This window comes from Psittacula echo (assembly GCF_963264785.1).
Source record: "Psittacula echo genome assembly, chromosome: 10".
Lineage (NCBI taxonomy): Eukaryota > Metazoa > Chordata > Aves > Psittaciformes > Psittacidae > Psittacula > Psittacula echo.
Genome location: NC_137741.1, coordinates 19,353,259 through 19,369,368, shown reverse-complemented (window position 1 = coordinate 19,369,368; position 16,110 = coordinate 19,353,259). Strand labels below are relative to the sequence as shown.

The 16,110-nt window shown below is 45.7% G+C and overlaps 1 protein-coding gene across 1 annotated transcript in view; it reads right to left on the bottom strand.

Annotated features, from left to right (window-relative positions):
* Window positions 1-642: 642 nt before the first annotated feature.
* Window positions 643-16,110, bottom strand: part of ASB7 (ankyrin repeat and SOCS box containing 7) — a 56,576-nt gene continuing 41,108 nt past the window's right edge. The window contains exon 6 of the mRNA XM_080626194.1: window positions 643-782. Within this exon, the coding sequence (XP_080482320.1) occupies window positions 688-782 (95 nt within the window). The 3' untranslated portion in view covers window positions 643-687. The remainder of the gene's footprint in view (window positions 783-16,110) is intronic.

The window sequence follows — 16,110 nt, the reverse complement described above, 5'->3', positions numbered from 1 at the left end:
AGGGCTTAAAATGCTTTGTCCAAAGCCAAGGAAGCAGCCTGTTACATCAACCAATATCACAGGTAGCCAGCTCAGTATAAGCTTAGGGCTCACAACTGATTTGATTCTGAAGAGCAGCCGATCTCACGGCCTAGGACCAGCCTCTGCTCAGCAAACACTGACTCATCTCATCAGACCTCTTGGAGCAAGGTAGGGATTTGAACAAACAAAATGCCTCGTGCCTATGGAACACTGCAGCGCAGTGGCACAGCAGAGCCTTTCTCGCCTCTGGGGTTTCAAACCACCATTGAAATCCTCTTGCTTTTTAATGGGATGGCTCAACAATAAAACAGACTGGAAGGAGACACTGGCAAAGCATCCTGTGGTGAAAGCCAAAGATGGTAACTGCCCTCCTGCCATATTTTATGTGATAGATTTGCCATCAGTTAGGGATGCAAGACCCCACCTAGCAGGAGAGGATGCTGCCAGGAGGAGGCTGTCCACAGTAGAACCATAGAACACCAGGTTGAAAGGGACCTTGAGGATCCAGAGGCTGGAAACCTCTGGATTTTGTGCCTCTTTCCTGGGAAAGCCTGCTCTCAATAGGCACTCAGAGCACACTTTGTCTTACCTGGGGTCTGGTGAAGGCCAGAAGAGGCAGTCATGGGCTACACATGGAGTCAGCAAGCATCACATAGACCCAAGGCACTAACAGAGTGGGCCATGCCCCATGTATTTTTGCTGGGAATGGAGGGACCATAGGTCTCTGGATACCTTGGAAGCTTTGCCACTTCCTCCAACTCCTTAAAAAATAAACAAATAAATTACAGCTTATCTTCTGAAACTCTGCTTTAAATAGCTGGGTTTCTAAACCCCAAACTGCGTGATGCAGAACAGCTGACTTTATGTAAGCCTTGTTATTAGAAACAGCTCACTGCTGAACTGGGAGTTCATGAGATGCACCTCGGTCAGAGCCCAGGCAGAACCACCACGTACATGCACAACAGCCTGGCTCACAAGTGTGGAGTTTGCTGCCTTTAAGTGCCTGGGGCAGATCCTGACTCAGAGATTCTTCCACGTTATTTTCCATGGGAGGAAGCAAGAGCTATTTTGCAGAGGGTCTGAACAGAGCAGATGCCAGCTTCTTGCTGGTAAATACCACTTCCAACCTCACTCGCAGGCTCCAGCAGATGTTTCTGCTTTTCAATGTAATGGAAATATTACGGACCATTTTCTTCTCCTTCTGTTCCCTAGGAGGGAGCAGCAGACCCAAAATGCCCTTAGAAACACAGCGGTCTCCTCCTAAAATGCACTTCAGTGTCTCCAGCGTATCGGGAAGCCAGAGCCAAACCACTCAGTTGTGCATTGGGTTCACCTGCAGAACCAGACCTCACCTGCAACCAGACAACTGAGTAAAGGCTTCGCTTGTCCAACAGCTTTCAATGGAGAAGCTCAAAATGCCCAGTGAAGGGTGAGCTGGTGACTCCCACGCTGGGCAGTGAGCCCAGGGGTAGGTACAGAAGTGGGTTAAAGAAGATTTGGGAACTGCAGCATCATTTTTATGCCTGTTTTTTGGTTGCCATTCATTACAGCTGGAGAAACTGAGGCACATGAAGGCATTTGCTGGAGGACACAGTGAATCAGAGCAGAGCCGGGACTGAATCCACACACAGGAGGTCCTGGTGTGCTCATCATAAGACACAACTTCCTTAGCATGAGGGGCCGAAACACAGTGTGATGGGACAGAGAGGGAAATCCTTTGCCAGCACAGACAAATAAGGAAGAAAGGGCCTGATGTGCATCCTGAGCATCCGCATCCTCCCTCGCCAGCCTCCCATGTCTCTGGGCTCTCAAACACTGGCATCTCCCCGGACTGCTCAAACAAACCGTGCGTGTTGCAATGCTCCTTAAGCAAGCAGCAGTTGGGGAATCCCATTGACTCACACCTGCTTTAATGATTATTTTTCTAAGGGCCCAGGACTTGGTGAATGAGAATATTATCCCGTGGGGATTGCGGACACAATGGAAACAGGAAACTTGTAAAAAGCATTTCTGTGCAGATATTATCTCACTGCTGTAGGACACGAGATTTGCTTAATTGCAGCCGAGGAAGTTTTAGATTACGCTTTGCAATGTCTGCACGAAAGTCTCAGCTATCATGGGCAAGGCTCCTTACCTGGCTGTTTAAGATCCATGCCTTTCCCTGGACGTGTTCACTGGAGGGGATTTGGTGATAATGCAAGCAGGTTCAGAATACTTCAAAGCCTTAAATTAGATGCAGGGCGTCACAAGCCATGATAAAGAATATAAATCTGCTTTTCTAGCAGATGACATCCTGCTTTCTCTCAGTGAAACACAAGCCCCTATTCAATGCCTTGGAGAAGTGAGAAGCTAACAATCCCGTTTCTGCTTCTTTTTGTGTGCATAAATACGACCAAGACAGAGGCAATGCCTCCAGGCACCTCCCCAGCAAAATCCCTCTTAAGTTTCCATGCCAGTAGTTCCTAGAAGGATTCATATCCATAAGAAGCCAAATCTCTCTTCACTTACATCAACTTATAACAGTAAGTCTCCAATCCTTTTATGTGACACACATCATGATTTTCAAAGATGGTCTAACTCCCCATTATCTCTGCTTGATTAAGTCCACTTACTGAAAATGGCCATCCTTCTGAGTACTTCATTTTCTGGAGGGTCCCTGGTACTTGAGCCTTCAACAGTACTTGAACCTAATCCCACTCCTCATCCTTAAAAAAGTAGTGAAAAAACAAGACAGAAAAGGGGAGGAAATTGAGCAGAACACTTGGCAGTTCTATACAGCCCTAGATGGGCCCCTTTCACCCTCATCAGCATCTAAGAATCCAACTTCCTGGTACTGCAGGAATGATGGAAACTGATTCACTGCGGGTTTGTGCCCTGTGTCCCCAGGTTTTACTCCATACTCTTTATATTCCTACTCCCATTGCCACCAGCGTTCTCAAACCATGGGTCTAGGTCATTGTGGCTTGCTTAGAGCTGTGTGTGAACCATCTCCACCATCCCAAGCTGATTGGTGTTTGATGGTTGAGGTGGCCATTTATGAGCACTCAAGCTCCTCTAACCTTGTCTGTGATGGAAACGCTAGAGGTGGGTCCCCATCATGCACTCATTTGGCAGTTCTACTGAAATCTGCTAAGGATGTAGTTAGCACCTTTGGGACCTCCCTCCCTTTCTTACTTTGTTGAACTGGGTTAGTGGGTCCAAACACATTGGGAGAGCTGACGGATAGAAACAAGTGCACACAAACTTGATTTTAGGGGAAAACTCAGGTCACCTCCTCAGTTCTGCACTGGAACAACAGTGTGCCATGTTCTGCTTCAGCCCAACTTCTTACCACCACCATCAGGCCCCAAGGAAATCAGATCAACAACAGGGTCATCCTGCAAGTGTCCTGGGAAGTGACTGTGGCAAAAGGGAAACAATGAACAACCAGGTCTCTGCATACCAGGGACCTCTCCAGTGGACCAGGGAGACACCAGCCATACCTCCAGCAAAGCTGAGCTGAAAGGTGCTCAAAGTAATCTCCAAACCCATACATTAACCTGCCACAGTGAAGAACCGATTCTAACACGGAGATACGAACTCCAGCCACTGGAGCCAAGACACATCATTAACTGAACAACTCCAAACTAAGCAACTCAGCTTCCTTGGATTTCTGTTCATTAAGAAGGATGCTGTCAAAACAGCAACAAGATGACTGGTTCAACAGCACATGTCCTATGTGTCCATAGGCTGTGAACTACTACGTTCCATATATAATGGGTCAACAGATCACAAGCATAGGCTCCCCAAATCTCCAAGGCCGTCATTCGTACCTCCAGACACAAAATAATTTAGAATTCAGACCTCAAAACCAACCAACCAAAGACAGACTATGTCATAAGAGAGAAAGTGAAGAGATGTTTGTGTTTACTTCATTTAGAAGAAGAAAGGAAAGCTTAGCATCTGCATCCAGTGAATGCTTCTGGATCTATTACATCTGTTCTACCAGATTTCCCTGCAACACTTCCTCTTATTTCCCCAGAACAATAAAACCCATGAGCTGCATGCCAAGTGGCAAGTGTCCTGTGACCTCCTCCAGCTACTAAGTTTGAAGCTACTGAGAGGTTTCAACAGCCACTATGAAATGATGCAACCAATTATTTCCATGTGCTAACGTCCAAGGTAGCAAAAGAAGAACCATCGCTCAAGTAACAGCAGAAATGTAAGTAAGGATTAATTTTTCAGCCTCATCACTTCTTTCCTGGTGCCAGAATAGGCAAAATAAAGCGTTTCTACAGCTTCTTCTGTAGACTTGTGTAAACTTCTATGCCTTTGAACGTACCCTCACACCACAGTAAGGCTTTGATGCTCCCACAGAGGTCAAAGACCTTAAAGTGTTGCCAGCATAATCTACCCATGGTTATCTAGAGCACTGCAGTGGCTATCCACACATCCAGCTGTGTCCAAATAGGCACTTCCAAAGAGCCAGAGCTCTGAGCTTCCTTTCTAAAAGGTGGCATCGCCAAGACCCCAGCACTGGTGGTCCTGCCGCTGAACAGCCCTTAAATAAACCTCCAAACAGCCAGAGAAGCGTCTCACTTTTTCCTCTAGGACACAGTCCCATAGGTTGACTATTGCTGAAGCTGACTTTCATTGGCATACAATTGTTTTTACTTGTTTTAAGCTCATCCATGTTCTGCCTGCTGACAACTCAGGCCAATCTATCACCTCCTATCCTCACATCCTCCCTCCCTCCTGCCAGCACCGGGGCTTGAACAGTCAATCCAGAAACATCTAGCCTAGTGTCTACCAGCCTTGCAATGGCCACATGGATTTGAGGGCTGGCATGAGGGAGTGGGTGGAAACCCATGACGGGGGTGAAGAGGGGAGGTGAAATCTTACCTTTTGGCAGCATCTTGCCTGTTTGTCAACTTGAACTGCTCACAAGCACCACCTGAGGGGCTGAAGTCACTGGCTGCTTTCTGCAGACCCAACCCTCTGCAAAGCTATATGCACAAGAAAGGGATTTGAGTGGAGATGCAAGAAGCAAATTCATTTCTCCAAGCCTCAAAATGAACAAGAATTCATTCATTTTCCCTCACATTCCAAACCAAGCTTCAAAAAGGACCCTCTTTCATCCAGGCAATCCATTCTTGTTGCTAATATGAGGAGATACGGCCTGCGGGATAGGCTGCCTTCAATTCAATTTCTCCATCCCTGGCGGTGTCCAAGGCCAGGTTGGACAGAGCCTTTGGTGACATGGTTTAGTGTGAGGTGTCCCTGCCCATGGCAGGGGGGTTGGAACTGGATGATTTTAAGGTCCTTTCCAACCCTAACTATTCTATGAGTCTATAATTGGCATGTGCAGCCATTTTAATAATATAAGGTTGGTTTGATTTTGGTTTGTTTTCCAGCTAAATCAGAAATACCTGGGCATTCCTACGGTGACCTGAGCAGCTTTGCTGCCCTGACTCATGCTGCAAGGCTTCCATTAGAATTCCCAGTGGTTTTAGACAAGAAAGAAGACTCAAAGCTACCCTCCATGAGTGCTGATGGCTATTGAACAAAGTAACCTTTGAACAAAGGTGAACTTGAACAAAGTGAAACTTGAACAAAGTGAATCATCTTATTTAGCAACAAGAAAGCCAATTCTCATCTTTGCAGTGGATAAAAGTCCTTTCCAGTTTCTGCATCAGCATCATGTAAGTCTTCTCTTAAAAGCCAAGGACTTGCTAGAACACTGATCATCAAACATCTCAACCCTTGGGCATACACCATCACATCTATTATTACTTTAACCCTCATTTAGAGCTACAATCAGAAAAGGTAATGAAAAACGTATCAGAGCAGTTACTTGTCTGTAAATCACAAGTGTTTTTCCACTATAAATGGAGCATATTCTGTTCTCTCCCTTTCAGCTTCCCCTTCCACAACCTCCCCCTCACAACCTCAAGCAGGGAAGAACAAGCCATAACGCAGAACAAAACCAAAACAAGACTGAAACCCAACAAGGCCACATTCCCAGGGAGAAGCCATGTGTGAGATAGTTTTGTTTCATTATTTCAAGCAATGCACGGCCCCGTGGCTGTCACCAAGGTTGGCCTTGTCAGGCTGGTATCCGGAAAACCCCTTGTGCAGACCATCGCGAGATACTGCAAGTACTTGAGACCCAGCTCATGGGCTCATGTTTCATATCCTTCTTCCAACTTTTACACTGAAACAGAGCCCTTGTATCAAGCCCTTTTTCTGCTCTTAGAGGTGTTAGAGAGATGCGCAGTGCAGAGATTGGAGACTGTCAGTTTGTGCACACACACGCACACTTCCATTGCTCCTGCTGCTGGTCAAAAGCGGCTTTTCCCAATGCTTTTCAGTCTCACCAGGCCTATAGAAAACCCAGTATGAAATCTGATTGCAGATAAACAGTGATTGCACGTTATGGCCAAAGAAATAACTCAGCGGGAGGGCATTCCAGTGCCCGGGTTTCAGCCAGTCATGCCTCAGTGCCCTGTACAGCTGGTTGAGAAGACAGGTGCTTTCAGCCCTAAATTATACAGGATATTGAAAAAGCACCCACTGATAACAGGAAGGGAGCTGTTTGCTTTCCAAATAGGTCATATTTGAGCTGAACGAGGTTTTAATATCTAGAGGGAATAATGACCTGATTTGTATCTCTGTTACATAGTGGAGTACATACAGACATTAAGTAACCTGCTGTATGATTTAACTCTGCTTCCATGGCAGCTTCATGCTCTTCCTGTGGAGAGAGCAAAGGGAAGTCTAGTTCCAGCATGCCAGAACACTTTACTGTATTGAAAGTCCCCAACTAACTTCATAAGTGCACGAGCAATAACAAAAACCCCCTCATCCCAAGTCAGAGTTTATGAATGAGCTTTAATGTTTCTAAGCAAAGCAAATTAAAACAGTAAGGGAAGGGGAAATCGTGGCACTATTGAATAAAACAGCAAAAGAGACTCTAAGTGAGACCGTGCCATTCATGCACCTGCATTAAGAGGAAAGAGCACTTATCATTTGGTGAGTCTGGCAAGTGGCGGTGCTGAGCTGACCCTGGAAATCTGATGCTTGGGATTCAAAAGTCAAGTTAAATCATGGCTTTAGAGTTTAAAAAACCCCATTCAGGAACACGCTTGCTCTGCGGAGGATCAAAACTCCTGCAGTCAGACAGGAAGAGGATTGCTGGGAATGGCTGCTGAAAGTTAATCCAACAAAACTGAAAGTGCCTTAAACCAAACCACTTTGGTTTCCAGCCACTGACCCTCTATGCAGCTGCACAAATAGCCAAAGGGAGCAGAGCAGGGTAGCTGGGGCAGAGCTCCCTCCGTCCACACCAGCGCACAGGAATCACAGCACAGGTTGAGATGAGCTCTTAGGCAGAAGCTCTTCCCTGTGAGGGTGCTGAGGCGCTGGCACAGGGTGCCCAGAGAAGCTGTGGCTGCCCCATTCCTGGCAGTGCTCAAGGCCAGGTTGGACACAGGGGCTTGGAGCAACCTGCTCTAGTGGAAGGGGTCCCTGCCCGTGGCAGGGGTTGGAGCTGGATGAGCTTTAAGGTCCCTTCCAACCCAAACCATTTATGATTCATCTTCACAAGCAAGGGGATTTTATCACGTGTGGCAGTAACAGCACACAGATGCCAGCACAATTTTTTCTTCAGTACAAACCTACCAGGGACCTGGGTGTGTATAACCACTCACTCACCCTAAATAAATAGCACTGGTTACAAGAGACTTGCCCATTAACGTGCACCCAGATTTATCCTGGTAAGAGCGTTACGTGACACTCCCTGATGTTTATTTCCTTGGCTCTCACGGTTTCGCTGCCATGATAACTGCCCAAACTGCTGGGGGGAGAGGCCAGGGAGGACCTGGCTTCTAGTACGTACAGAAACAGGATAAACGAAGGCATACTCAGCTCTTCTCACGAACAAGCAAACCCCACCATAATAAATACTTGTTTAAACCTCATCCCATGACAAAATGTGACTGCTGGGTGACAGCTTGAGTCAGTGAAAATATGGATGAAAACTGGAAATATGGCACCTACTAAGCCAGCAAACAAAGCCATCTTTGGGGTAGAAATCTGAGTTTAAAAGGAGAATAAAAACAGTAACTTGGGTATTTTCCCACTCTTACAATCACCATAGACTTTATCATCACTTTATACTTCAGAGGTAACTCTGCAGTGACATCAAAGGTGGCCTAAGTTCATGAAACTGCCTTAAGGAGCTGAAGTTCAACAGAAAGACAGTAACAATATGCCTTTACTGCTGCAGCCTTTTCACTTTTATAGTGGTAACTCTGTACTTGCATTTCTTAGAAGGGTATGATAAACCTAGAGCACAGAAAATACTTCTACTACAAAAATAAAAGGACATAAGCACTGCATTGTCAGAAGCAATGCCCTAATTCCATGATGGATTGCTGTGCTGAGGTTGATGTTAGTCCTGAGCAGCACAATACAAGAACAAATCACTTCATAGCAAATCAGGGGAAGCGGCACAGGGCAACAGCAAGGCTGGAATCCCACAAGTGAAAATGAGAAACTTCAGGTGAGCACAGCAATCTGACAGCACTTTTAGGTGGAGAAGTAACAAAGCAGAACGGAGCTTCGGATGGCACAAAGATCCATCATCAGGAAAGAGAAACCCAGAGCAAAGAGCTTATTTCAGGCAGTTCATTCTGGGGAGGAAACGTGTTGGCGAAGGGAAGCGGGGAAGTCTGCAGAGTTTACAAACAGTATGTGAAGAGGTAGCTTGTAACCGGAGCGGTGCGGAATGTCCCTGAAGGAGCGGGAGCGGGGGGAGAAATGAAGACGTTTGGTAATTTAACTTCCTGGAATAATGCTTTTTAAATCTCTCTTAACAAGGCACAGATTACGCCTTGTAAAATGTGAACATAATGCCTCTGACAGTAAAAGGGATACGGATACCACACTTATTCTTCCTACGAAGCGCTCGCTATCGCAGCCACGCAGCAGCTGCCTGTATAGCTGCACGCACTTGAAAATGAAGCCAAACACAGCTGCCCCGGGTGAAAACTGCATCCTGTGTTGTATTTTCAAACCAAACATTTCAAGAGGTTGCAGTTTTGTAGATGTATTTCATTTCCTTTGCACCCCAGCAGCAACACCGGCATTCCCAACCCATCCAAACAAACAATCAGCCCAGTATCTGTGTTTTGTGATAAAAGGTGTCCCTGATTTTAGGTAGGGGTGGGCTGTACTGCTCATCCTATAGGATTACAGAGAGACAATAAATGAGGTTTGTAGTTAACCAAAGTGAAAACCCATCTATCAACTAACAACACCAAAGCTTAGCAACCCAGGTGACCAATTCAGAGAGTTTAAGCAGCTCATTCAGCGCATCCATCCTGCAGGCATAGGGTAAGACCCCACAAGCTCATGTGCGAAAGGAACATCCCCCATTATATACTGGAAAAGTCAAGATGTCCAATATTCAGTCTGTTTCCTTTCCAATATAAAGTCTAAAATTCTTCTGAACTAAGCTACCAGCTACCAATGTTATTCATCTACTAGGAGCTGGGATAAGGATGATGATCACCTCTTTTCGGTATTTTTATGACTTCTTCATCCCTTAAGCTGGGACTTCCAAACTTCTTAAACCACACAAATATTCCCATTAAAATGTTTATCCAAGATAAAGATAGATCTGTTGTTTCTTCCCCTTGTTTTTAAGGTTTGAAGCTACACACACATTCTTGCCTACCACTATGCTTTCAGCTCAAGTGGCCATCCAGAAAGCAGACTGGACATCCAGGCAACTCATGTTCTAAGTTTCACTCCTTGTTACATGTGCTTTTTCTTGTTTATATCTCAGAAGACAAATTTCCACCCCAGGGTACCCTTAGCTTGTTTATGAGAAACCACTTCAATCCACATGAATGTCCTTGTGGAAGTTTCAAAGAGGTCCTGCCCTCCTATAGAGCCTGCTGAACTGCCTGGGGTTAAAGATGAAATTACCCCAAACCCTTCCCATTAAACTTGGGCTGAATCAAAACACACCCCCCCCCGGAACAGTGCTTGAAGGAGCAGATGGAGTTCCTTGATTCCAGATAATATCTTAACCTAGCACCTTCAGTGGCTGCCCACATGTGATGGAGTGAAACACAAAGAGCAAGGCATCCTCATCACCAGAAAAGCCTGTTTCCAGTAGCTGCTCATGGAAGCAAGGAAAACACCTGTATTGTTTCTGGACTCTCCATCCAAGCACACTGTTCACTTCTCACCTGAATGGCAGCTCCCACAATAGCTATTAAAGCCAGCTCCTGCTTCTGCCCCTTCCCTAAGAGCTGTGCCACTTGTTTCTGGCTCAAAGCACCTCCTCTATCCCAATGCTTGTTCAGAGGCTGGAAGACCCTGCTCCACTCTGGTTGCTGCTAATTCAGCAGCCCATTCCTTTAGGCTTGATGTGCTAATACCAAATAGTGTGAAGACTCAAGTCTTGGCCTCTCCCACCCTTAGTCACTGAGGATGAGACATTGTGAGTGGTCCACATTCACAACTGGCTCGTAAGAGAGAACACAAAAGCAATTAATCTTGCTGATAGTGCAAAATCCCTCGGGATATTCAAAACTACAACTCACAATGAAGTGTTGCAAAACAGTACAGTAAATCTCATCTGCCTTTGTACCACAATGGCAGCGCAAAGTAATGCACATGGAGAAAACCCCTGATGCCAAACAGACAGCAGTGGTGATGGAATCAGCTATTGCCACTAAGAAAAGAAATCATGCCGTTGTCACAGTAAGACTTTAAAAGCATCAGCACAATGTTCAACAGCTGTCACAAATGCCGGAAGAACAGAGAATCCAGTGAAGTAAGTGATGGGCATGGGTGAGCTCTGTAAATCCACAGCTCACCCATGCCCTGAAGGTGGCATTCCGCTCTAGAATTGCCCTTCCCTACATCTCAGGAGCTCGTAAGAAAACCAGAAGAGTAATAAACCCCAGGTTGTATGCAAAGAGAACAGCATGTGAATGACAACTGGAGGAAAAGATGAAGAAACAATTGACCTTTTTTCCCCCCTCGTAACATGAAAAAATTAGGGAGAAACCAATGAAATAATCGTTCAGAAAATGAAAGCATGTTTTCCTGCACAACAGAAATTTGATTGTGGAACTCATTGTTATGAGACGTTGCAGATGCCAGATTATAAGTGGATTTGATGGAGTAGAGGAAGTCACGGCAGATGATGCAGTGAGGGCTCTTAAGGTACTAGGACAAAGATGCAGCAAAGGAGCAAGAGCCATGAGAAGGGATCAGAAATGCTGATTCATGCCCTCCTCTTATTCCTCTCTATGTAACAACCCCTGGCTACTGCCAAAGTGAGATGAGTCTGTTATGAGTGAAAAGCATAAATTGAGTCAGGAGCTTCTGGGAAGAGAGCAGGATGTCCATGTTCCCTGTGCTTGATCCCAGCCAACTGCAGGTGGTGCTTGGGACCAGAAAGCTCAATGGTACTAAGGGCCTCTTATTCCTACAGCCACCCCCCACTGCCTTTCCAATGGGAAAACAATAAAAACTGCTGTCAATTCTCCAAAGCTCTCACAAGATTCAGTCTCTGTGTTGTGCTGCCGCTTTCAGACCCACTTTTCTTTACCAACCAACCTGCCCAGGTTTTGCTTCATTAAGTTTCAAATCAACCAACGGGCAAGTAAAATCCCTCTTGGTCTTCTGAGTTGTCTGCAATATCCAAAATCATAGAATAGTTAGGGTCGGAAAAGACCTTAGGATCATCCAGTTCCAACCTCTCACACTGAACCATGTCACTCAAGGCTCTGTCTCTCATTACCTTCCAGCATCGATGCTGGGCCTCTCATAAGGACTCTGCCTACTGTGATATGACTGAAGGTAGACATCAAACTCAGCAGACAGTACTGGATTGAGTAACCAGAAATCATCTTCCCTGCAATACAAAATGCAGGAGTCACCCTTCCCAGAAGCTCAGCACTGCAGTCTTCTTCCAAACCACCTGTCAGATGTGCAAGTTGTCTGCTGTTTCCTCATCTTCCCCTCCCTTATGGAATTTCTGGGTGTTTCAATACTTCCACGAGCCTTCCTATATATAGAAAACAATCTAAAGCTACCCATTCTTGTATTTGATGGTAACACAGCTCAGACAGCGCTCTCCACTCCCAAAGTGACAAAGGTTAAACCACTTAATGACACCGGGTTCAGTTTTTCCCTCCACTTGACCATAGCTCTCAGTCCCCCGCTCTTTCCTTGCCTACAGAAGTTACCAGAAATCTTGATCTTGAGTCATATCTTGCTGTTACTCATCCTTAATCATGTTACACCTAGACTACCGAACTATCTGCCTAAAATATTCCAGGAACTCCGCAGCTCACTTGAGCACTCTGGGTCTGGAATGCTTTGGCCAGAAACATCTCATTTTCCAGGAAACGGATGATATCATCCCATTATCTGTCAGCTGCGCTGCACTGCCCATCATCCCGAGTTTCACAGCTCTCTGCTCATTTACTCTCATCCACCCACTCGACTCCAACATTCGCAGACACAAGAAGCTGCAACAATTTGGGTTAAATTCTGCTGTTTTCGAGTATTTAGCTAAAGCCATCAAGATGTATCCCTACAGATTATCTTTGCTTTCCTTGGAGAAGAGGATGGGTGCGCACTGACCTCCTTGAGGACTCTGGAAAGGCTGTGGTCCTAAACATGTGAATAGATTTGCTCAATCAAACACCAGAATTTCACCACAACATGAGCTTATTGCACAAATAGCTGCCAGACAGAGTTCTGCGGAGCTAACTCTGAGCACAAGGTTTGGGGAGAAAAGCAGTAAACTGGGGACTGTTTCTTCCCCTCAATATCTAAGTCAAACTAATAGGAAGAATCTCTTTCCCTATAAATCTTGCCTTGCCTAAATGCTCAGACCATCACGACTGTGCTGCACCAAACGTGGTGGTTCTATAGCAAGAGACCTGGGAGACGCAGTGAAAAGCATTTAGCAAGCATCTCTTGGTGGCTACATTTTGCAAAGGCACAACTCTCTTCTGAAAATCCAGTTGCGAGAAAGGCAAGGATATGGGAACAGATCAGCAAGAGCAGGGAATGGGTTTCTAATTTCTTATCTCACAGGGTTATGGCTTTCTGGGAATAACTAAATGGAGTTTACGAGTTCAGGAAAACTAAAACACAATTGTTACAAGACAGCCAAATGTTCTGGGTTTTCCTTATCTCGTAACAGCAGCATCTGGATTCATGCAAATGCGCAAAATGACAGGGAATGGTGAGGAAGCCTGTGATTTCTTTAGTGGGTTTTGGATTCTTCAATCTTCATCTTTCCCCCCTACAGAAGTGTGTGTGTGTAGAGAGAAACCTGCCCTTTTGACCAGGACACGAAAGCATTGCATGCTCAGGCAATGGTAGAGATCCTGCTTTTTGATCACAGGTTAAATTAAAATACATCCAAATATCACTGGGACAATGATAGATGAAGCATCATCAAGCAACCAAATTGGGCAGCAGAGCTGCTGCACCTACCCCACTGCCATCTTTCCAGAGGTGCTATGCAGGACAGGAGGAAAACCTTGGGAAAGCACCGGAACGGGATAATTCACTCAAACCCATATGCTGTGAGCACACAGTGATCCAGCATACCGAGTTACATCAGTCACTAGTGCAGCCACACGGCTCAGGAACATCCCCAGCACACAGCTACACAGAGCAGTGTGGTTGTAGGAGTGTTTCCTTACACGTCCTGTTGAAGATGCCTGCACAACCACCACCAAACAGCAGCCCATCACTGTATTTCATACCACACCTAAGGCTCACATCAGGACAATGAACCCAGCAGCTGTTTTAAGGAGAGTCTGTTTAAATTATTACTTATGGGTGTATTGCATCCTTCAGTTTTTTGTTTCACTCTCTTGGAACAAGCTCCTTATTCATGCTCCTACTGTCCACAGCTTATCTGGAGAGCTCCCCTGCCACTTGAAGCCAGCTGGTGTGACTGTGAGCAAAACATAATGACTCCTATTCTGGATCAGCTTTTACAGTCCCACCCTGGAGGTCTTCCTCCTTTATCTCCAACTCTTCCTTACTTCTTTTCAACATCTGGGTAGCTCTCCTGAGGCTTCAGAAATAAGTGCACGCTATACATCCTGTTTTCCCACCCCCCCATGACATATTGTAATGAATACAGAAAACACATGCCCCAGTACAATTTGTTATCTCATGCAGAGCCATTAGCATCAGCTTCCTTCCCTAGATGGAGTCAAGTCAAGCTCATAGACAAGTCTTCCAGGTTGCATATGCCACATGTCTCCTCGCTCCTTCTTCCCCTCTCTTCCCATTAGGGGACCATCCTTCCTGCTTACCAAGCTCAAGAAAAAAAGAGCCCAACTTAGGAGATCTCTTGAGAGACCAATCTGCCTATCCTATAATGCAAAGCAGCTTATTAGAGTCATTTGAACAACTCAAAAGTCATACAAACCCAACAGATTCCACTGATTCCCCCCAGCAATACAGCACCTTAGGATTCCCAGTAACAAAGAGGTAATGGCACTGATGGGGCATAGCTTGGAAGCTCTCCAGCCTGTCTCAGCTGAGGAATGGAGGCATTGCTCAGGGCTCTCATAGCTTACACCCATCACTGCAGGCACAAGGGGTGGAAATCACCTATTCTGCAATCTCAAGGGCTAACTTTACTGTGAATCCAACAGATTCATTGACGTATGGAAACCAAGCTTGGACACGCTGGTCAGCAGGCTTTCTGTCCTTTTTTTTGTGTTAGAAGCTACAAAAGCTGCTCATCTCTTCCAGCTCCAGCTAGACTGGTTGGCCCTTTCACGCAGGCAGTACATGCTTGATGTTTTCAGCTCTTGAGGTCACTAGATCAAGCCAGTGGCTGATGCAGATGACAATGCAGGAGTCTCCTAACATGGGCTATTCTTTGGCTCTTGTGAGGTGGTTTTATACACAACATAGAAAAAGCCTTCCTAATACGGGGAAGCTGCTGGTGAAATCAGAGTGGCTGGTACCATTCTGCTTCTCCCCTGCCTCAGACCCAAGCCAGAAGCCCACCAGTGTCAATGGGAAGACCCACTGCCTTTGCCAGGCTGTGGTATAAAGCCTTGGTATGGAGAACTGATGAGGGTCAAGTTTTGGAAGCATGGAGGTAGCTGACAGATCCCAGAACATGACAAAGCACTTAGAACATTTGCATACAAATGCTATTTTCTTATTGCTTCATTCACTGCTCCTAAGTCTTTTTAACACACCCTTCCATTCTGCTAGTACAAAAAGCGTGAATGCAAATAAGTGCCTGAAGTGAACTCAAGCAGGGAACAATCCATAGGGATAATAAAGGGAAATGTGCCTATGTTAAAAAAACCCAAACCTCAGTAAGAAAAAGTGGCTTGAGGGAAAACCCCTTGGGATTCAAACAATTGTAAATACACAGCCCTGAGTTACAGGAGCCAGAAGGCAGAACTCAGAATGCAAATGTTCAAATAAAATAGACTGCTAATTAAGAGCAGGCTTCACTATAGAGATTATACATCTTTAAAGACTCTACCAGCCCTGAACATTTTCATCCTCACACACAAACTAGCAAGCTATGGTAAAACACTTGCGGCCTGAACCCATTCGTTTCTCATCCCTCCTCACCCCAATGGCCATTACACATCTCTTGTGTTTAGTCTGGAAAACTCAGGGTCAACCTTTGTGGGGAGCCATGAGAAAGGAGTGGCCGCGGCAGGGCCGGATGACACCGAGCCCAGTCCCTCGTGGGCGAGGACCATGTGAGATCCCGTACCGATTCCCAGGCCTCCAGCGGGTCTTTTCATTCTACTTAGTGAGAGAGCTGCAAAACCAACTCAAAACCCATGCCCAAAGTGACCTTGTTGAAAGATTACCTGCAACATCTCCCCCGTTCCTTGTATTTTTGATTAAAAAAGTATTTTCAGTAGTAGAAAGGGTTTTGTCCAGATAAACGAGCTGGAGAGATTGAGCATGGAGTTCCATGGATACAGACTGGTATATCCTTAGGGACAAGAAGTGCTTTGTCAGATTTTAACCCTCGAGAAGTACATTCAAACTTTGATGCAAGAAAAA